This window comes from Tauraco erythrolophus, chromosome 1, assembly GCF_009769465.1.
Source record: "Tauraco erythrolophus isolate bTauEry1 chromosome 1, bTauEry1.pri, whole genome shotgun sequence".
In the NCBI taxonomy this organism is placed as follows: domain Eukaryota; kingdom Metazoa; phylum Chordata; class Aves; order Musophagiformes; family Musophagidae; genus Tauraco; species Tauraco erythrolophus.
Genome location: NC_141465.1, coordinates 23,534,185 through 23,556,070, shown reverse-complemented (window position 1 = coordinate 23,556,070; position 21,886 = coordinate 23,534,185). Strand labels below are relative to the sequence as shown.

At 40.1% G+C, this 21,886-nt stretch overlaps 2 protein-coding genes across 3 annotated transcripts in view; one reads left to right on the top strand and one right to left on the bottom strand.

Moving 5' to 3' along the window:
• The first annotated feature begins 231 nt into the window (after window positions 1–231).
• On the top strand, window positions 232–8,649 carry HSPA13 (heat shock protein family A (Hsp70) member 13). Of its 2 annotated transcripts, XM_086631378.1 has the most exons (6): window positions 232–272; window positions 1,435–1,775; window positions 2,699–2,912; window positions 3,505–3,672; window positions 5,237–5,466; window positions 5,497–8,649. In XM_086631378.1, the coding sequence occupies exons 1-6, from the start codon at window positions 248–250 to the stop codon at window positions 5,905–5,907; spliced, it is 1,389 nt and encodes a 462-aa protein (XP_086487504.1). In that variant the 5' UTR covers window positions 232–247; the 3' UTR covers window positions 5,908–8,649. The 2 variants fall into 2 exon arrangements, with proteins under 2 accessions (XP_086487504.1, XP_086487498.1); XM_086631372.1 differs by having other exon boundaries at window positions 5,237–8,649.
• A 4,656-nt stretch (window positions 8,650–13,305) lies between these two features.
• LOC104375504 (multidrug resistance-associated protein 1) overlaps window positions 13,306–21,886 on the bottom strand; it is a 39,301-nt gene continuing 30,720 nt past the window's right edge. Inside the window, exons 20-27 of the mRNA XM_086612771.1 lie at window positions 20,766–20,965; window positions 19,679–19,805; window positions 18,166–18,267; window positions 17,064–17,207; window positions 16,241–16,399; window positions 15,088–15,254; window positions 13,914–14,108; window positions 13,306–13,417 (exon numbers count right to left, since the gene is read on the bottom strand). Of these exons, the coding sequence (XP_086468897.1) occupies window positions 13,306–13,417; window positions 13,914–14,108; window positions 15,088–15,254; window positions 16,241–16,399; window positions 17,064–17,207; window positions 18,166–18,267; window positions 19,679–19,805; window positions 20,766–20,965 (1,206 nt within the window). The remainder of the gene's footprint in view (window positions 13,418–13,913; window positions 14,109–15,087; window positions 15,255–16,240; window positions 16,400–17,063; window positions 17,208–18,165; window positions 18,268–19,678; window positions 19,806–20,765; window positions 20,966–21,886) is intronic.

Below are 21,886 nucleotides of genomic sequence, written 5' to 3'. Positions count from 1 at the left end.
GCTCCCGGCAGGCCCCGCGCTGCGCATGCGCCAAGAGAGGAACGCCGTGCATCCTCTTCTCCGCCCATTGGGCTGGTGCCCGCCGGAAATAGGCGGGCCCCGGTACCTCCTGGGAGCTGTAGTTTTCTCGCCCCCTGCAGCAGACGGGCGCCATCGGGGCGGGGGGAACGCGCGTACTACCGGTCCCGGCGCGCGGCGCGGGCCGGAAGAAGCCGTCGGCGGCAGCTGCTGGAGCCGGCGGGCCGTGATGGCCGGGCAGGTGGCGGTGCTGGGTGAGCACAGCCGGGGACCCGGCGGCCCGGTCCGCCTCTCGGGCTGCTGAGGGGACGGTTCCCGCGGGGCGGGCGGCCGTGGGGCCGGCGGGGCGGTGGGCAGCCCCCTCCTCGCCTGCGGCGGCTTCCGCCCGGCAGGGCCCGGGCGCGTCTCGTCAGCCGGGCTCAGGCAGCGGGCGCTGGCCGCGGCTGCGCGGTTTTGCCGGGGCTTTCGCCGAGCCTTTCTGCCGGCGTTACCGCCCCGGACTGGCTCTTCAGGGTGGCGCGGCTTCCTGTGGCGTGTTCGGTGTGCTCCTCCGTGCGGAAAGCCGAAGCGCTCGGTGGCGCGTTGTTGAGAAAGGTCCTAGCAGGTTAACGGCCAAAAGTAAACGTTTTCTTTCTCACTCGTCTGTTCAGAGCGCAGCGGTGACCACTCTTCCCTGCTGGGAAAAAGCGCTTAGCCAGGCTTTGAAATTTCAGCTCTTGAGATTTTGTTTGTTGGTGCTTTTTTTCCCTCCTCTGAGGTATCGCTTTGTTAGATTTTCGGGTTTCCTGCTTTGTCTGTTGGTTGTACTTAAAATTGGAAGTAAAAAAACCTCACTATTCTGCACCCCTTGATTTCAAGGCATAAAAAAGATTCAGAACTGTGGGAATTTACTCTTTGGGAGCTATGACTGAAATAGGGGGAGTTAGCATGGTTTTGCATCTCCTTATTTTTAGACTTCCGGTGAAGTTGGAGGAAGTGTTTGGATTGGGAGTTTGTCATATTACTGTGATTTTGTGCAGCCTCATGAACTAGATGTCCCTTAGGGGTCATTCATAGGCAGTTCCCCCAAAAATATTAATTAGCCTATATTTTTGAAGTACCTTGCAGAGACAAAAAGAATTACTACAGGGTGGTGATACTTTTGGCTTTGCTGTATTTCTTGGACTTTTTTTAATCAGTTCAGTATTTAATGCCTAAGATTTTTGACTATTCTAACCACTTTTTGTTGAATTAAGAGACCCGAACTTGCTGGTGACCTTTGAAGAAATTGAAAACTAATTAGTTAGCTGAACAGGCTTCAGAATGTGAAAGAAAACTGCATGAGGTGTAATGTGTAATACTGTATAATTTGCATTGACTTCTACGTTTGCAGCAGTAGATAGTCTAACCCTATTTTTTCAAAAATTTGTGTTTCAGGTTCAGCTATTCTGGCTCTCTTCTTAGCTGGCTATCTAGCACAGCAATATTTACCGATGCCTGCACCGAAAATAATTGGGATTGACCTTGGCACGACTTACTGCTCTGTTGGTGTCTTTCTTCCTGGAACAGGGCAGGTGAAGGTTATTGCAGATGAAAACGGGCACAACAGCATTCCAAGTATAGTCTCTTTCACAGACGGAGATGTATATATAGGATACGATGGCCTAGAACTGGCTGATTCAAATCCTCAGAACACCATATATGATGCAAAAAGATTCATTGGGAAAATCTTCACTTCAGAAGAACTGAAAAATGAAAGTAGCAGGTATCCCTTTGAGGTAAGTAGCCATGTTCTTCAGTTCCCTCCAAGCGGTAAGCTATAGGATGCTTAAAGCATGTAGTAGGTGACCAACTTCTCTGACCTCGAGTCATTTGACTAAATCTGATATGCCTGAAAACTGTAAGAGGTATCCAGAGAGGGGAGGAGAAAAGAGTTGTGGGAGTTGCATATGTCTGCATGAGAGCTGATAGTTATTTTCCAGAGGACGCTGTCGTCTATTGTGAAATGTGTTTGTAGGTAGCCTTCCAGCCCCTTCTCTTTAAGTATAAATTTCAGCTTTAAATTCTAGTGGTGCTTTGCTGGAACTTCACTTTTTCCCTGAGATGGTAAAAAAAAAAAAAAAGTCACATCTTCTCTGTTGCAGTGTGGGGTGTTTTTTTTCCTATCACTTTTCTAGTGCTTACTTGATCAGCAGCAGATCTTGGAATCTGCTTTTTAAACAAGTATTGCATTAATTTAGCATGGTGCAGTACTTTCTGAAAAGAGACAAATTTTCAGGTACTCTAGTCTTTGAATTCTTTACTTGTTAAGAGAAGCTGTTACAGCACCAAGCTGTTTGCTTCCTGTCAGAAAGAACCTGTGGAAAGCTTTATCAGTAGGGTAAACCTAATGATTAAAAAGCCTTACTTTTATCTTTGAATGGGATGTTGAAGTTGATTACGCAGTTGCTAGGTCTCATTTTCTTTTAAGGTGTCTTACACAGTGGGTGTCACTACTTTGGATACGCTTGGACTCCTTAAGTGGCATGTTTTGCATAATACTCTTAGCCAAAGAATGAAAGTGATTCAGGAAGTGGCAAAAGCATGTTCATATTTTTCCAGAATAAACAGACTATATGCAAATAAAACACTTAGCGGGAGCAGAGTGGGAGAGCGTAAGAAAGACCTCTCACCTGGGGGTTGTGTTGCTTTTTCCTTCTAGATTTTCAACAACAATGGATCAGCTGAATTTTCTGTGACAACTAATGAAACTTTTCGCGTCACTCCAGAGCATATTGGCGCTCTGTTGCTACTGAAACTGAAGAAAATGGCAGAAGACTATCTTGGCATGCCCATTTCGAAGGCGGTCATCTCTGTGCCAGCAGAGTTTGATGAAAGGCAACGGAATTCTACCATTAAGGCAGCTAACCTTGCAGGTGATCTCTCTTTATTCCACCGTTTTTCTATGAAACCTTCAGGCCTAGGTCACTAACAGTGAAGTCTTTGGGGAGGATATAGAAACAGTGAATCAGTGATAGAGAACCTTAGAATGGATAATTTTTTTTTTTTTTTACAGACCATTAACAATTGTGAGGAACAGCAGAGAACTCTTGGGTACTGACAGGTGCAGCTGACATGCAAACCTAGGTAGCTAGAAGAGAAGTAAGCTTTACTTCAGGGAAAATAGGGGTAACTTCCAAATAGAGAAACAAGAATTTAAACAGAAATAGAACATGTTAGATAAGCCTCCTTAGCAAGGTTTCTCTGGAGGAAGTGTGTTCAAGTGAATCGTGGTTCATGACTTCACTATGACATCGAAGTAGTACTGCTTTAGATTTAAATAAGGAAAAGAGCTCATCGAGTATTACTGCTCAGAAAACTATTTCATTTAGATCTGATGTTTTACTTAAGGTAAGTTTGTTTAAAAAACCAAAACCAAACAACAAACATAAATGCCATTATGATATGAAAACCGCAGTTTTCTGAAGTGTGTACCTGCCTGTTGCTTGGTATCTTTGCTCTTTGTAGGGCTAAACGTTTTGCGAGTAATCAATGAACCCACAGCTGCAGCTATGGCTTATGGACTCCACAAAGCTGATGTGTTTCATGTTCTGGTGGTGGATTTGGGTGGAGGAACTTTGGATGTGTCTCTTTTGAACAAGCAAGGAGGGATGTTCCTCACACAAGCCATGGCAGGTGAGAAAAATGCTTTAATTTCACAAGGAGTGGGTGAAAGGAAAGGTGCACCTAAAGTCACCGTTAGAGGGGCTTTCTAAAACATACCAGCCTTGTCACAAAGTGGTCTCCTAATGCATTCTCGGATTCCCTTCATGCAAAATTAGGTTTGTGACTGGTTTCAACAATTAAGAAAAATTCACGGGTTTTGGTTGACTCAAAGGAATAATAAGTTGTAGTTTCATTTTATCCATGACTGTTAGCTTTTGTGCCCACTAGTAAAGCACTGGTGCGTATTGCACTTACTTTGACTGGACTCTTGGGGGCTGGGAGTGTTACAAATCTTTATATTACCTTTGTCCAAACACTTGCCAGATCATTGACTGGTACTTCAGAGCATCCTCTCCTTGTGTTTGGCTCCAGCTCAGTTGGGCGGGGTTTGGGAATGCACGTGCTGTTAACCCAGAAGTCAGTTTTGTGATACGTACGTGCCAGAGCGGGTCATCGCTTGGCAAAGAGTTCTGGCAGCAGTGTTTGGTAAAATGGTAGTGGATACACAACTGCTTTTCAGATGACCTGGATCCAGGCAGGTCTGAGATGCAGTGCTGTCTGCGTGCCTTCCACAAACCAGTTTTGACGTGAGCAGCTGCTCAGTCCAGTAAGAGTGGAACAGCAAGAAATACTCAGCAGCCTCATTCGGATTAATTTACATGGAGATCCACTAAGTGAACTCCTGTTTTCAGTCGAAACAGCGTAAACTTTGGGAGTATTGTTCAACACAGATGAAGTTCTGCAGGCTGTTTTTTTTGTTTTTTTTTTTTTCACTCGTTGAATGGAAAGTATGAGCAATTGTTTGGAAGATTTTCAAAACATGGTGCAAGAATAATCTTCTAGTAGAAGCTGGTTGTGGATTATATTTTTTTCCTCTCTTTCTCTCTCTGAAGGCTAATATAAGATATACCACTTAATAGAGCTTGAAATGTACAGCTTGCATTTTACCACTTTCTTCTGCTTTTGGCAGGGTATATACACATATACTTCAGTAGCACGTAGTTTTTCACGTGGGTGCATGAAGACATTGTGTAACTTGACAGTAGTAAAACAATAATCCCAATAACGCTTTATTCTGGAAGTGCTAAGAGAAAAATCTAGGCAGAGAGAAATCTGAAACTGGGAATTTTAGCTGGAAAAACAATTTGCTGTGAGAGATTGCACCTCAGTTATAGGGTTCCAGTTAGAAACTTATCATTATGTATTTTCTTCCATACAGAATACCTCTGAGTTAACAACCACTGCTTTTTTTGTGGTACAGTATAGCAGAGCAGTTCCAGGGGAAAAACATTGAGGGGCTAGATTCTAAATAGTTTCTAAATGAAAAATTTGGAAGTTCCTGTCTATCATGCGTTCTCCAGTGGACAGCAGTTGCGCCTGTTTTCGCAGCTCTGTGAGCTCTTGCACTCTGCTTATGGTCCTGGTGTCATTGTTCTGGCCCTTGCCCACCATCTCCCAGTGAAAGAGAAGGTGCGTGCTGCTTTCTGAAGCTTTGAAGGTGATGTGTCTGATGCCTTCTATTCTGATGTTTCAGGTAACAACAAACTTGGAGGACAGGATTTTAATCAGAGGTTGATGCTATATTTATATGGCCAGCTCCGTCAAACGTATGGTTCTCTGCCGACAAGAAAAGAAGAAATACATCGCCTCAGACAGGCTGTGGAAGCAGTTAAACTAAATCTGACTGTTCATGAGGCAGCTACACTGAGAGTGGTGTTGACTATGCCAGAAAGGAAGCTTACAAAAGAACTTCCAGAAAGTGAGGTGAAAACAAACACTGTGCTAGAGGGCAAGCCTTCACAAACCCCAAAAGATCTGAAAAATGTTGGAGACACTTCAGAAGCAGAGGACAACTTTGTCAAAGTTGTGTTTGAAACAGAAATCTCTAGGAAGCTATTTGAGATGTTAAACGAGGACCTTTTTGAGAAGATTCTTGTGCCAATTGAACAAGTGTTGAATGAAGGCCACCTACAGAAAGCAGAAGTGGATGAAATTGTGTTAGTTGGAGGCTCCACCCGGATTCCTCAAATACGCAAAGTTATTCAAGATTTCTTTGGAAAGGAACCTAACACCTCTGTAGATCCTGATCTAGCAGTTGTCATGGGTGTAGCTATCCAAGCAGGAATTGTTGGTGGCTCCTGGCCTCTTCAAGTCAGTGCTGTAGAAATTCCTAATAAGCATTTACGGAAGACTAATTTTAACTGAAAAGAGACTCGTTCCCCATTGCATCCCATCTCTTCAGAAGTGTGCTCTGATGGTGCCTACTTCCCTGACTGGCAGTGGAGCCTAATCTTAGCCGTATTATATTCATTTTTCATCAATTACATTAAAGCTGTATTAAAGCTAGATACTACTTGAAACACGTGAGTGATTTTTTGGACTGTCCTGTATTTGCTTTTCGACTGGATATTGGATGAGAATGCTACTGATGACACGCCCATATTTTCTTGCTAAATTTTATTAGCAAATCCTGAAAAGGTGCATGTTTAAAATATAAAGGGAGCGTGACCAAAGGCTAGAGATCATGTGGTATGGTACTGTCGGTATTCCCAGCTCCGATGCATTTACTTTGAGAAAACATGAAGCAGCGTTAATGCACGTAGCACTGTCAGTGTTGAGCTTTATTTATTAAATTTGAGTCATTTGAGCATTTAAGCACCTTTCCAAAAGGCATGTTGTAGCTTGAACGAGACGTGCATTCACGTGATTCTTCTGCTGTTCGTAACAGCGTAGTGGTATTACTGAGGCTGTATGGCAAAATTCTCTTGTGTTTCAGCTGAACCATGTTAAGAAACGTAGAGTTACTTAGTGTGTCCCTAAGGGCTTACTTCCTGATCTGCTTTTGATGGATAACACAGGTGCTGCTGTGGAGAACTGATGTTCTCCGCAGAGGACAAGGGCATATTGTCAACTATTTACACCTCCCCTCGCCTTATTTGAAAACTGCAGTAATTTAAATTTATTTTAAAGCCACACCTGCGTATCTTCCCTTGAATTTGACCAACACGAATTTTATTGTTGCATATATACAAGTGTGTGACATCTTTCCCCTGGAGTACCCCAAGCCGTGCTGTTTTCAGGGAGAAAGTGTGGGACAGAAGGGACTGCCTAAACTGCTGTTCCTGTAGTCCTAGTAAATGAAAATTCACCCAACTATTTCATACATTTTAGCTCATATCTCTGGTTTAAGTTTTGTTGTATATCCCCACTCTGAAATGAAAATGGATCAGAAATTGTAGCTGTCCTTTTGGGAAGGAAGCAGTGTGTGTAACTCGGGATTTGAGGTAGCACTTCTTGAGACTTTATTTTAGGCAAATAGTTTGCTACCTAGCTATCTAGCAAATGCATGAGGAAAAAAAAATAATAATCTGGAAAAAAAGATGGTGACAGTTCTGCTGTCTTTGGAGGGTTAAATCAATACTTAAAGGCCAGTTGAATTTTTATCTGTGCAGAACTTTCTACAATGAAAACGCTTCCTTCAGCTGAGACTGACTGCAGCATCCATCAGCCCTGTCTTAGCCAGGTAAGCTCTAGTAACAGGTGGTTCTAAGCATTTTCTTGCATTCCCCAGAATAATTTTGTTTGTGTTGAGCTTGCCAAGATGAGAGTGTGTGGGTTAGATTGATTGTTTAACCTATGACTATATTAAAATAGGCTCATTATTCTCCTGGCAGTAGGCCTGGGTTATGGCACTGCCATAAATCAGCTGTGGTGATTCAGCTGTTTGCATAGCTATTGTCTAAACATACCTTTGAAGCAATCCAATTAAAAACCTCTTAAACTGAATCATAGTTGCTCACAACCATTCCATCAGCATTGTTTAACTTCACAGAGGATTCCCAAAATACTGCTATCATCTGTTTAATTTCCCTCAGTTGAAAAGCAAAGTGATTTTTTTTTTTGAGGATTTTTTTTTTTTTTCCTTTGTACCTCTTTGAAAGTGACCCTGTCTAAGTCCGTATGGAACTTCTGGTAACTAAAACTTCTGCGTTGAAAGTACCTCTTCAGAGAAATCATGGATGAATGCCAACATACAGTACGGCTCTCGTACACGGTTGCTATTTGAGGCCTTTTGCTTTGCAGATATAAATGTCTGTATTTAATTCAACATATATTCCAGCGTGGCCTTTCCTTCTGCCCTGCTGTGAATTCATCAGTATACTGGAATTATAGTAGGTCTTCTGTCATGTTTTTTTGTTTTTAACATGTAATTGTTTTTAACTGTGTAAAATGAGCAGACCTGTATAGAAATAGAACCACATCACAGTGAAGTTAATCTATTAAAAGTGGTTTGCAATTTTGGGACAAGTTAGGTAGGAGTGTGGGAGTAACTTTAAACTGTTAAACTCTCCATGCAAATAAATGAAGTACTTTTTTTTTTTTTTTTTTCATAAATCTTCAGTGTTAATCTGAGAATTTTAAGGGAAGGGCGAGTTGTTTACTTGTAAAATAAAAAAAAAGAAATTCACAAAAGGATATTTATTCAGATTTCTGTACAGGTTTTTTTTTTAGTAGAGCAGTTACTGTACATTGGATATCTCACAATGCATCCTTATTTATTAAATAACTTTTCTGAATTCTGCAGTCAAGTTATTTATTTGTATGTTTTGATTTTTAGTACTGTATTTTGGTACAAACCATTGAATTTTAAAGATGAGTCCACTGTGCTGAGCAGATATTTCCAAGTATGCACATGTACTGCTTATCAAAAGTCTCTCTTCAAACAAATTGATATTTAAAGGCTGAAATCTTTCTACAAACAGTCCCTGAAATACGAGTATGGTTGCCCGCGGTGCTAGGTGTGTAACAAATTCATACAGCTAAAGCTTGTTTTGTAAGTTGAAATTCTGAAAGTGTAAGATGCCTCACCGATTGTACGTTCCTGAATTGTTTCCAAGTGCAGGTGATTAAATGCCTTTCATAAATAACATTTTAGAATGTTTTTAATAAAAGCCATTTCTGTTCCTTGGACATGTCTTGTTTCACTTTTTCAGGGAAATACTGTAACAGCACTATTTCCCTGTCTTCCTCAAATTCCTTTGGAGGTTAGACGATGAGGTTGTAATCCCTCACCTTGTCAAGGGGTTGCTGTACCCTGGAGTGGTAGATCTTCTCTGGGAAGTTGGCACGGAGGAGCGTTTAGGGTTTCTTCCCCCTTCCATGTCAGTTTCTTCCTCCTCAAGGTGCAGTTTGGGGTGGAAGAACAGTACTGAGAAGAACAGGTTGGTGCAAGGAATGACTGAGGGGAAGGAGGAAGAAGTCGTGGAGAGGGAAACCCTTGTTAAAGTGAGTGACAATGACCTTCTTGCTTCTGTTTGGAGTGACAGCAGTTCCCCCCCCTCCTACGCTTATGCTCCGTGTGCCCTGCGTGCTGGATCACAGGATGTGGGGCAGCAACAGACCCTTTGTCGTGTTGGCCAACAGCTGCAGGATGGATGTGGGCAATGGTTCCCAGCAAATGCAGAGTGAAGGCTGCGGACAGGTTCATCCCGAATATGAGTAAATGTGATGTTTGTTTGAAAAGTTTCAGGCAGGAAAGCTTGCCCTAGCAGGGTCCACATGGACCTTCAGTATTGCCAGCTGTGAGAGGGTTTCTATGTATCTGTCATCTTCAGATTCAGGCTGGGAACTGTAAGGTCTAGAAAGCCTGAATGATGATTGTGTTTCGTAAATAAATCTTTTAGCCTCCAGTTTAAACCCAATCCGGAATTTTCATGGACTGCTTCTGCCCAGAAACATAGCTAGAGAGGCATTTGAAGGCTCTTGCTTCCCTGGTGCAAAAGCTGTGCTGACAACCCTAAGCCTATTCCAACCTTCCCTCAAGGAACAGCCATCAACTATGGTTGGCAAAAGGCAGAAATCTGTATGTTCCTGTGAGAGGAAGGAGGGGTTTCCCCTCAACTTCTTTCCCATTTCTCTTATGATACTGCCAGGAAGGCTTAGAGCAAGCGCTAGAGGCGGGGCTGAGGGAAGCGGCACCTGAGAAGATGCTGTCTGTGAGATTTTTTGAATGCTGTGGGGAAGAAAGTTGAAGCAGAGCATGAGCAGCTTCTGCTCCATGCTTCTCCCTGTGAAAATGTCAGTCATGGTGCCTTTCTGAGCCTCATTCTCACTTACCCTGGCTGTCCCACCCTTCCTTTCCCTAACCCAAGCAACCTAGCTGGGCGGGATGAGAAGGTTAAGCAGTAGCTCCTCAAAGGGATGGACAGTTGGGTCCCTCATAGTATCTTAAACCAAGTGAAGGCCACCTGCCCAGTCAGAAGGGCCTCTGAACAGCCCCAAGCATCTTCTCAGAAGTCTCATCAGTTAGTGGCCCAAATGGGGCAGAGCCTTTCACAGGTGGTGGGTGCCTATGAGTAGCCCCACAGGATGAGGCTGGGACCTGATTCCCTAGTGCCCTGGAGGCATAGGAGAGCTGCTGTTTGGAGGAGAAAGTGCAGGTGAGGTGAGGTATGTGCTGAGCTGGCCTGCAGAGCTATGACACAGGTTTGTCCATGCTGTCAAAGGAGTTAGCTGGTGACATTGTGTTTGGTGGGTCGTGTTGGGTACCGCAAAGCCTGAGTTAATATTGAACTTAAGGCATCCAAACGGTCCCTCTTTGTTTCTTAGAGTAAGTCTCTGACATCAGGTGTTTGAGGTGAGCAGAGGTTGCAGACCCTCGGTGATGTTCTTACTGCAAAAACTCCTTTTCCTGCCCCCCCTAAGCCTGCTAGATGGTTTACTTTGGTAAGCTCTTGCTGCATGAAAACAGAGCAGGAGCATATCATGCTGCCTCTGCTTCCACTGCACCCCCGCTATCAAAATACAGCCATACGTGAGGACTACAGCTTGCTGAAAGAGAAGGAATGGCTATTTGCCTTTTGCAGACTCTAGTCCACCATTTTCTTTTCTCTCAGATTTTTCAATTATTCAGTCTGCAGCTTTTCCCAACTGTGATCTGAAGGTAGTCTGAAGCTGTAAGGCTGTGCCAGCCCACCAGTAAGGACAGAAAACCCTCCTTCCCACACACGCACAGGGAAGGAAAAAAAAAAAAAAAAGTAAAAATTACCATGCACTGATGCCAGTCCTTAGATTATTTTCTCTGGACCTAGTAAAAGGAGTTATCTCTGTATGGATCATCCGGCTCATAAATCCAAATCAAGTTTCTCGGCAATGCCCAGCACACAGGTGGCACAGGGGGGTTGCAGAAGCAACCCAGCTTTGTATCGCATTGAGGTGGAGACGACCCACGGGGAGCTGTGTAGATCGCTCAGCCCTGAGGTGTCTGATGAGTCAGTGCTGCATTATGCAAAGAACCAAAACTTGATTTGAGCCTTGAAATCCCTCAACAAAGAATATGCCCTGAGTCTCAATCCAACCATTGTCCAGTTGCCTGAGATAAGGTATTCAGGCACAATCGATAAGGGGAAACTCCCTGTCACACCCTTAAAGACCCTCCTTAGGCATGATACCTACACAGTTACATACATCAGGGGACAAAAGCCCTACGATTTGGGTTGGAAATCGGGAGTTGCTTCTCCAACTACACAGCTGGTCTGTGAGGAGATTGTTTCCCCCTTTGATCTGGACACCGGCCAAGGTAACTTCCCTGGGATTGAGAGCCTTTACCTGAGGGGGTAAGTGATTTCTTTTTTTCTCTTTTTAGCGTGCTTTAAGTCTAGTGCGCTTGTGTGTTCTCTCTCTCTTGTGTGTGTAATAGTGCATTCCGTGACTCTCTCGTGTGCTGTGATAGTGTATTGTAACAGTGTACATCTTGCTTTTAAATTGCAATAGTGCATTCCTCCATTGTATCTATAAGAACCTGTAATAGTGGCGTATGGAATCTGCAAGTGCAGTTCAGGTAAATTGTTACCTTGGACCTTACAGTTAAGCCTGTAAGCGCAGTGCAAACAAACCCTTTGCTTGGACCTTGTAGTCGAGTCTCTTTTTGTCACAATCTCTGAGGTACTGAAGTCTACCTACCCTAGCCTTATGCCTAAAACTTACTAATCGGTTTAGGAATGGCACTCACTCCAGTCCGTTCCAGTTCCTTTGCAATACTTCCAGGTAAGGGTGGGTTTGGAGGGGAGCACAAAGGTGGATAAGGGATAGGGACAAGGTTGGGGGAAGCAGAGCCCCGGAAGAGCCTGCCTGTGGCATTCTGAATGTTGCGGGGAAGTTAAATGCTGGTATGAGAAGGTTCTGCTCTGTTGGGAAGGTGCTGTTGGCTTCACTTGGGGGAAAGAAGAGAAAAGAGACAAAAAACAGGAAGCTGTTCTCTCTCCTGAGGAACTTGCTATCATACCATGTCTCCAGGACTTTCAGAAAGTAACAGTTACATGGGCAGGGATGTTCTTAGCCTAAAATTATTATATGCTTCTAATAGCTTTGTGCAAGCGATAGTATATTTAGTTGTGTTTTGTAGCCAATAAAACTAGACAGTACTCTCTTTGCAATGTAGGAAGGCAGGCTTGCTTTTTTACCTTCAGGAAAGGACAGAGAAATCATTCACCTCCACTGTAGAAGAATTACATCTTTGAGGAATTCTCTTCAGAGAGACTGCTCCACTTCTCACCACCTCTCTAAAACAGCAAATACGGTTTGCTTGCTATCAGGCAAGAAATTAAGATCCTACTTGATATTAACCAGGTGTCAATATTAAAGTAACACAACAGGGCTGTAGCCTGAAACTATTAATGTACTTTGGGTTTTTGTCATTGTTTTGTTGTTTTTGTTTTTGTTTTTTCTAAAGCAGTTGGTGGGGATCTTGTCTTAGTTTTTGAAGATTGAGTTGGTACTGGATTTGAAGAGTTTTAGGAACTGTAACAAAAATGAAAATATTCATGTGGCCTACAGAAGTGTAAGCATATTTAACTGACGCTTTCAGTAAATGTACATGGCCTGTCCTGCTGCTGTAATTAATATTGTGGTTTGCATTAAAATCTACTAGCAAAGAGCTGCACCTGACTCCATTTTTCTGGCATTCGTTCAGAATATGATTTTTTTAATGCTCAATTAGATACATAAGAAGTGGTTTTCAGTTATTTGAAATAATTTTTCAGTTATTCAGAAATCACAAGGTCAAAAGAAAAATTAACTTCATGTGGCAAGTTTATCACCTCTAGAATTACCTAAGCATACATGCAAATATGCATGTCCTAAAAATCAGCACCAAGTGACATCTGCCCATATGTCCACACAGGAGGAAGTTTGGGGGTTTAATGAATTTGCAATCATAACAAGAACGTATTAACTAAAAGGGCATAATAGGAGAGCAACTTAATTAAGCACTATTTTTAAATTAAAAACTGTATGTGAACATCAAGATTTATTTTTCAATCCATCTTTACAAGTGCAACAGTTAAAATATGCCATGAAAATTACTGCTTCATTATGTTGTTCCAGTGCCAATATGATCAAAATAAGTGATTTGTATAAAATCAGAAGGTTATTTTAAGAAACCTGATCGATATATACAGATTGTAGTTGTAGCAAACAGCAATGCTGTGAGGACCTTTTGAGTAAGCTAGTTATTTTATAACATCAGGAATGCCATAGATCTCTCGAGTGTTTACTGGAGTAAGACATTCTCGTCTTCATTAAGAATTCCTTCATTAGTTTTCTTTATTTTCTTATCCCAGCCTCTGCAACCATTTCAGAAAAGGCACCTTTTTGTTGTAACAAATTATGTGGTGTATCATATTCCAGAATCCTTCCTGCATCCAGAACAAGCACTCTACAATGCAAAAGCAGAAAGGTTACAGAAGAAAAATCATCTCTTCAACCATACTTTCCAGTCCTAATACAGACACCTCTGCATAATGGAAATTTTTATTTAGAAGAAATATCATTGCACAAGGTAATTCATGGGTTTCTAAAACCAGGAACCTCCTATATTAAAAAAAGCCTTTTGAAAATGGTGTTTTGGTTAATCGGTAAAAATGCTACAGTCCAGTCCATTTACTCTAGAGAATTAAGTGGTCTTAATAGTAGCTTATACTTGTACCTTAGCAGGAAAAATATTAATTCTGTAATTAGAAGGGAGAAACAGAACACAGGCTATCGATATTTAATTAATATTGATGCTCAAGTCTTTTGTGATACTTTGGATTGTACAGACACAAAGATACTACAGTAGAAAGTTGTTGGAGTGTAAACTTTTCTAAGTCTGAAAACTGATGCATTTAAAGGAAGCCATTTATTTTTAAAATGGCTTACCACAACTTACTTACCTCTCTGAATCCATGACTGTATGTAACCTGTGGGCTATAGTTAACACTGTGCAGTTGTAAAACTCTCTTTTGATGGTGGACTGTACGAAGCTGTCTGTTTCCATGTCAACAGAAGCTGTTGCCTCATCTAGGACCAGGATCTTTGTCTTTCGTAGCAAAACACGGGCCAGACAGACCAGCTGTCTCTGCCCAACGCTGTTAAAAATACATTTGAGAAGGTCACGTCAGGCACATTGAGGAAGGGGAGAGCAATACAAAGCTGAGATTACTGCAGAGCCTATCTGTTCTACCTTTCTTAACAACACTTCATATTTCTAAAAAGACTAGTGAAATATGTTCACCTCATTTTGGCAGTTTTGATTTCTTCTTTCTCAGCATACAAATACCAGTTAAGGTGTGATTTTCAAACACTTGTGGCTGCACTTCATAGCGTAAACCTAGTCCTACCTTCAACGTCTACGTTCACATTACAATGAGGACTCTGAGTAAGCCTGATTGAATGCTAAACCGCTTTTTAATAATTTTCAGTGTAAAAGTTCGGATACTCCTATAAGTTAGCCTTCTAGGAACTTCCTCCTGAAAACGATCTGTCAAAAAATTGGAGTTGATATTCAGTACGCTCCATTTAAGACCTGCCCCTCTGCTGCTGAAAGCTTCAGTATTTGTCTCCTAGAGCTTAGACTCCTTTTATTTCAAGCGTCACCTTCCTTGCACAACTATGGGTTAATGTTTTACAAGGAAAAAATGAGTTGCTTTGCCTAGCCAAATAAAGTAAAGGCACAAGCTCTCTGCAGTTTTGCCCTTTTTCCAGGTTTGGTGTTTCTTGAATTTTTTTTGTTTTGTTCTGTGTTTTAAATTTAAATAAAAGAGCATTTTTATACCCAAATCTAATTAGAGAGTGCATGAATTGCCCCTTCCTCCCCCACTACTCCTTTACACCTAACTCATATACTTGAGCTGAAAATAGTCTACTTCCTTGGCTTCCCATACAGCACAGGCCACAGGGATTTATACGGTTGTGACCAGTTGGCCACTTCAGAGAAACTTGTACTACCAGAATAATTCTACTTAGAATGACAGGAGAAATGTTATTTTTATACTGATACTATCTGAAGTAAATTCTCTGGAAGGGATGCATAGTTTTACAGTACCAGAAAATAACTTGTTTATATACCTGAGATTTTCACCACCTTCTGAAATCTCATGAAGAAGCTTCTTTGGGAGTGATTGGACAAAATCCTTTAAGTCACACAGTTCCAGTGCCTCCCACAGTTCAAGATCAGAGTGTTTTCCAAGTGGATCCAAATTTGACTGCAGTGTCCCAGAAAACAAGACGGGATCCTAAATAACAGCAGAATGTGAGTGCACAATTCCAACACAAACCTGAAAAAGTCTGCCACAAACCCTTACCTTAACATAGTGAACTGGGACAAATAATTTTGGAAATTAAGCTTTGCAAGGGAAATTGTAACATTTTGAAGCTTGTGGATGAAAAGATAAAAATCATGTGGGGTCTTAGCGTGCTCAGTTCTTCATTAATGTGAAATCTAAAGAGCAAAAGATTTCTTATAAGTGATGTTAACATCACCCATGCACAAAAATGGTTTTATGAATGGCGTTCAGGGAAAACACAAAAAGTCTTTTTTGATCATTACATTGTTCTAGGTTTTACTCTATACTACAGCATTTCAGTGTAAATCAGTTTACTCACATGAGCACAATCTTAATGATATGCCAACTCATCCAGAGTTTCCTGCCCTCTGAAGTAAGAAGGGACAGCTTTACATGGCAGACCACAGCAGATTAATTTAAATACATATTACATGATTCGTGTATACATCGCTTTATTCCCTACATGCTTCAGACATAATTAGAGTTATTTGAAATATTTTTGTCTTCAGGTGGGACTTGAAAACTCCGTATGTAGCTATACACATACAGATTCTGGAGACCATGAGTTATTCTAGCTAAGACTGTTAAACTAAACCTGGCTTAGTAAAACCTAATGTCATACTTGTGGTCTCCCTGTTTAGAGGCTTCTTCCGTACAATTGCCAACATGCAGTTGTGACAATTTTCAGGATAGCATCAAGCCAGCAGTACTGAAGATTACTGCCTAATCAAATAGCTAAGATTCTCAAAAATTCAATCCTAAAACCTGATTTAGGCCACAACAGAGCCTGTTTTTAAAGATCAGTAAAATTTTATTGGAATTTTATGCCTTTGTCTCTTGGCAGCCTGTGGACTTTGGGGTTATAATTTCTCCAAAAAGAATGAAGTGTCTTGTGTTAGTAAAAAAAAAAAAATTATCTCTTAAACACATCTTACCTGTGGAATAATGTTAAGATTTCCACGTAGGTCATGGAGTCCAATAGTCGATATATCAATTCCATCGATAATTATTTTGCCTTCAGATCCCTCTAGAACTCTAAACAAGCAATTTGTGAGAGTTGATTTACCAGCTCCCGTTCTCCCAACAATTCCAACCTGAAACAGAAAGTTTTCTGATAAAGACTATAACTTTCCATACTACACATTTTATATGAAAAATGGTTAGTGAATTCAGTTTCCACTTTCAGTTCAAAACTTCAGCTTCTTTCACCAACATGCAATCCTACAGGTGGATAAAACTGTTTAAAACTCACTTTTGGACCACGTGACTCACAATCACAGCTCTCCCTCAGAAGCTGTACAGCCTATGCCTGATTCAGTGGAATCCTTTCCTTTTCCCCTCCCTTTTGTCTAGCACTCCTCAGCTCAAACCAATGACTCTAAACTAGGTCTCATTCGGTGTTCCTTGATCCCAAACCCAACGTTGATCAGCACTAATCTGGCAGCATACTTTCCTACATAAATTTTTAGCACAGTGGACAAGAGGTTTAATTTCAAATTTGGATCTTCCTTAAAAACTGCCAAATTCATAAAAGATCTCAGTTTCTTACAGCGGTAAGTATTTCTACATAGTAGGAGAAAATTCTTTTCCTTTTCTCATTTGTCTTTTCTTCAATGTCTTACCCACTTAACATCTTCCCTGTTCAACATCATCTTGCTGTATCTAGTATTGGAATCTCCTCATATGAAATCTTTTTGAAGTAGAAAGTTGGGAAGCAGAAGTTTATATCTCTGATTTATTTCTTATTATATACAGTACCTTCTCTTTACTCTGCGTCTGAAAAGAGACATCATTCAGTGCTAAACCAAGATCCTTCCTGTACTGAGCCTTGTAGTTAACAAACTCTATTATTCCTCTATTGGGCCATCCCACTGGTGGTCTATTTGGCATTATCCATGGTTCCTAGAATTAAAACCATTGGTGTTTCAGTATTCAGTATATGACTGTAAAAACATTACAGGTTAATAAAAACATTGAGAAAATTACATATATCTTTAAAAATCCCAGCAGATTTAGGATAATTACAATGCAACGCAAGGGAAGTATAATATAAGTGCCACGAACACTTGGCAGAAATATTTCAACTAGTTTTTTTTTTTGGTTTGGGGTTGTGGGGTTTTTTTACAACATCTTATATGCTCATTTAAAAAAGTAAACTCAGTTTAACTGGGTAGTTGCTAATAGTCTGGTATCTGTTCCATCAATTGACAGAAACTGAATTTAATCTGATGCCTAATCTACCAGGTATTTAAAATGTTTATTTTCTGAGAAACATTTTTTTCTAAGTAGAGTAGAAGAAAACAAAGATACGAACAAAGGTTAAGAAGCATAAACATAGGGAAAGGGTAAAAGAGAATGAAAACATAGAAGACAGTATTGATTCTGAGACAGACTGAGGTTCTTACACCTCTGTACTACTACTACTACTACTACGGGCACTACTTTCAGAAAAGCACAATAATCAAGGCAAATTAGTTTGAAACAAATGTATCTCTAGACATGAGGTGAGCAACTGTTAGGGGTCTGACAGATATCTCTTCCCTTCTTAAAATGCTCCTCTTGGTTGCACATAGCATAGAGAGTTCACCTGAGGTGTAGCTGCATTAATCTTACCACAAAATCTATTGCTAAGAAGGATAGCACAAAATTTACTGGTCAAAATAGTAATAAAACTGCTATGACTATAAATATAATGAAGAAGCTACATATTATTCTCAATGCAAAAAAAAAAAAGTATTTAATAACAAATTATAACCTGCTATTACCACTCACCAATATTAAAGTCAATCTTTCTTAGTTTTCTATGCACATAAAATAAATATTCAAGAAGAACGCTCACCATTTCAAGAATAATGCTCACCTCTTTATCCATTTTTGCATACTCACAAACTCTTTCAATTGAAACTGCGTTGGTCTCGATTTCACATGCTTTACGCACCCAAAAATTCAGACTCTGAATTATCTGGAGAAATAGTTGTATTGTAGAACATAAAAATTTGACTCTACTAGAATTCAGCATACTGATTTCAAAACTTACCCTGAATTTAATCATCTCATAAGCTGGATGCTTAATCACAGAAGCCAAAAAGTGTACAGAAAATGACAGCACACCAAATGAACTATCACTTAGGAAATCACTGATCTCAGTGTTCCTCTGAGCGCTTCTTGTCTGCTTTCAGACTACCCAATAGCTATCGTAATTTTCACTAACATAGAAGCTTCAGAAATCTGAAACTACCTCAGGGTCAAGAGAAAGTGCAGAGTAATTGTATATGTGGAAAGAAAAAACACATATGGTTCATACCGTGGGTACATTATTGAACTGTTCTCTAGGTAAAGTAAGCTAGCAATACAGAGCAAAGTATTTGTAATGGAGATAGTATCTGGTCTATCAAATCTGCCAAATTCATCGTCTTCAAGCATTGGGAATGCTTCTGCAGATAGAATTGGTACCACTTCCATGGTATCAATTCTGTGATTAAACATTACCACTTCTATAGGAAAAAAGTGAGCCAGAAGAATTCTTAGAGTCAACTGTTTTGAGATGCTGTATGTAACTAACTAAAGAATGGTATCAATTTTGCATCAGATGAAGGTGAAAAACCGTGCAGCACATGTGACTGTCATCACCAAGTATATGATGATATAAAGGAGATTGTTCTATCTCTGATTAATAGAAAACAGAACTCTTATGAGTTGGAGGTGATGTGGATATGCCATGACAGGTAATTGTCTATATATTTTTTTGTATTTCTATTCATTAGTATCTGTGAGCTGTGTTTCTGAAGCGCTTACTACAGTGAGAATCTGAACATCACTAGGCTCCTAAGCATCACAAGATTAAAGAAACTTGGACGCTTAGTTTTTGTATACAGAACACTTAAGATTTATTTTAACTAGCGGCTTATCAATATATTTACCTCACTGCAAGACACATTTTGAATGTGGCTCTGACATACTACTTTTACAAGGACAACGCCAAAGCAAATTATTTTAGCAAACTTAAGTAAGCATTCCCACATAACATTCAACAAGTGAGCAAGAACAAAAGATCAAATATGAAGTATATAGTTCTACATGACCAGGCTTCTTATTTGGTTTATCAAAACACATAAAATAAACCATATGTACTTTGATTAACTTGATTTTAAAATATGTTTTAATAATTATTATTTCATCTAAATTCAGAAGTAGAAAACAATTAATGTGAAGCTTCCCAGAATTAACGGAATTCAAAGGAAAACTCTGTTCTGCCCACGGGATTTAGTTTCATTGATGCCACCGTGTATATTCACCTACTCAACTTCATTGTACGTATTCTTCCCTTTTCATATACAATCCGATAGCAGCAAAAAATTTATACCATTACTTACATTCAGAGCGTAAGACATCGATAAACCCACTGTAGAAGAACTCATTGTATTTCCAGCCAGTACTACAAACAGTGCAGTAAAGAATACCATTAAATTTCCCAGAAATTCAAGCCTGACAGATAGCCATCTGTAGTAAATTAAGACAAAGAAAAAAGTGAATGACCTACAGAACTTTTTGCAGTGTGGTGAACATACTGCTAATATAATGACTCTCTGACGTCAATCTCCCAGCCTGCATTCAAAAGAGGTAAGCACTACCATTCCCATTTTATAGATGGACTGGGGAGGGAATGTGACATATCTAGAACTGGTAGCACCGCTAAAAAGAAAATGCAGATGTCTCAACTCCTGCCTACTGCTCCCTTCACTCTTCATACTGCTTTCCTACTCTTCCTATCCGTCTGGACAAGATGCAGGTATACAACTGAAAACAGAACTGAAAACCTTCTCCTTGCTAATCTCTGCCTGTAACTGAACCGAATCACAAAGGAAAGAGAGGAAATGGATGGATTTCCTTAAATCCAAGATTCCACTCTAAGACCTACCTGGTGCCTATAAATACAGACACCAAGTTACTTCTACATGAACTACTGAAACATAAATTTGATTTGTTCAGAAACTTGTAAGAGGAACTGTTAGTTGAAATGTAGTACAGTCCATGCTCATGATCTATTGGTAAACTTTTTTTTTAAAAAAATATTTTTGTCCCAGACAGTATATGCGTATTTTCTATAAACCTGCTAGTTTCTGGTACAAACAGTGCAGTAAAGAATACCATTAAATTTCCCAGAAATTCAAGCCTGACAGATAGCCACCTGTAGTAAATGAAGACAAAGAAAAAAGTGAATGACCTACAGAATTTTTTGTAGTATGGTGAGCATATTGCTAATATAATGACTCTCTGACATCAAAGAGAAATCATGGTAGTGCTTAGACATAATCTATGCATTCACTACAAAGAGTGGTGAATAAATTGCTCCTGTCCTTCTGTTTCTCAGGGGGTTTACTCTGACTAAAGGTAAACACTTAGTTGTGAAATTCTACAGAAGAAGGTCTCAGTCGCAGATGCAGAACTGCTGTAAGGTACCTGTTTGAGATGACGTTGTTGTAGAAGTAAACTAAGTTCTCATACACAACATCATAATTTTTTCTAATGAATCTCTCTTGGTGGCCAAATGCTCGAACTGTTGATCGCCCTGCAAGAGTCTCACTGAAGTGGGAGATGACAGGAGAATGCGATGCTCCTGCTAGCCGTCGAATTTGTCGTGAACTCGCTATGTAGTATCGCTAATAAAACCAGTACAGACAAAACAAACATTTTAAGTTGCTACAGTTCCTTTTACGTTGTTTAAAATATTTGCCATATTTATTTCCAGTTATCTGTTAAGTAACTGCTGTAAATCTTGAATATGAAAAAGTTGGAAGTGTCTACACAGAAAAAAAGCCATTCACAAAAAGTATAGAAAAAAAAAATCCTGCCTCTTGGCACACATTAACATTGTAATGCTGACATAACTGCAATACATAAATTACTGGCGAGGTTAAAATAAAAGCACATTATTTCCAAATTCTATAGAAAATACGCTATACCACAGAAGGTGTATTACAACCAACTAAAACTTTTATGTAAATTTTCATATTAGAATGTCCAACTTCTTTCTCAGATGAAAGATGGCCTTTATTGCTTCAATGCAATGATGTCTGTATTTAAATACCTTAGCAGAGACTGAATCCAGGCACTCTTTTCCTTCCTCTATACTCTAAGAATCTTTTAAGGTCTTTAATCACAGACCATACTTTGAGCATCAAGAAACAGGCATGCAGCCATTAGTCTTTCTGAAACATTACTTTTTGGTTTGTCAGTAGCATAAGTGACACTTTAGACAAAAAATAGCACAGGTAGTTTAGGCATCATTCTATTTTACATCTGCTGTTTTAGGGTTACCCTTCATCTTTTGACTTTCACTGTAATATACACCCCATTTTTTTCAGGTAACTCCATCAAATTTCTTGGTGGGATCTGTATCAATATTGAATCTTTCTAAGAAAAAGGAAACTATAAAGAGAAAAATGTAAGCTGTTGAAAGTTCTCAAGCATTACAGGATATATTCAGGAAGTGTCCTAATTTCCTTTTAAGAAGCCTGAGGATTTTTTCAGAAAGCAATATCAGATGTGTTCTCTCTCTCTGTTGGTCTTTTCTCTCACGA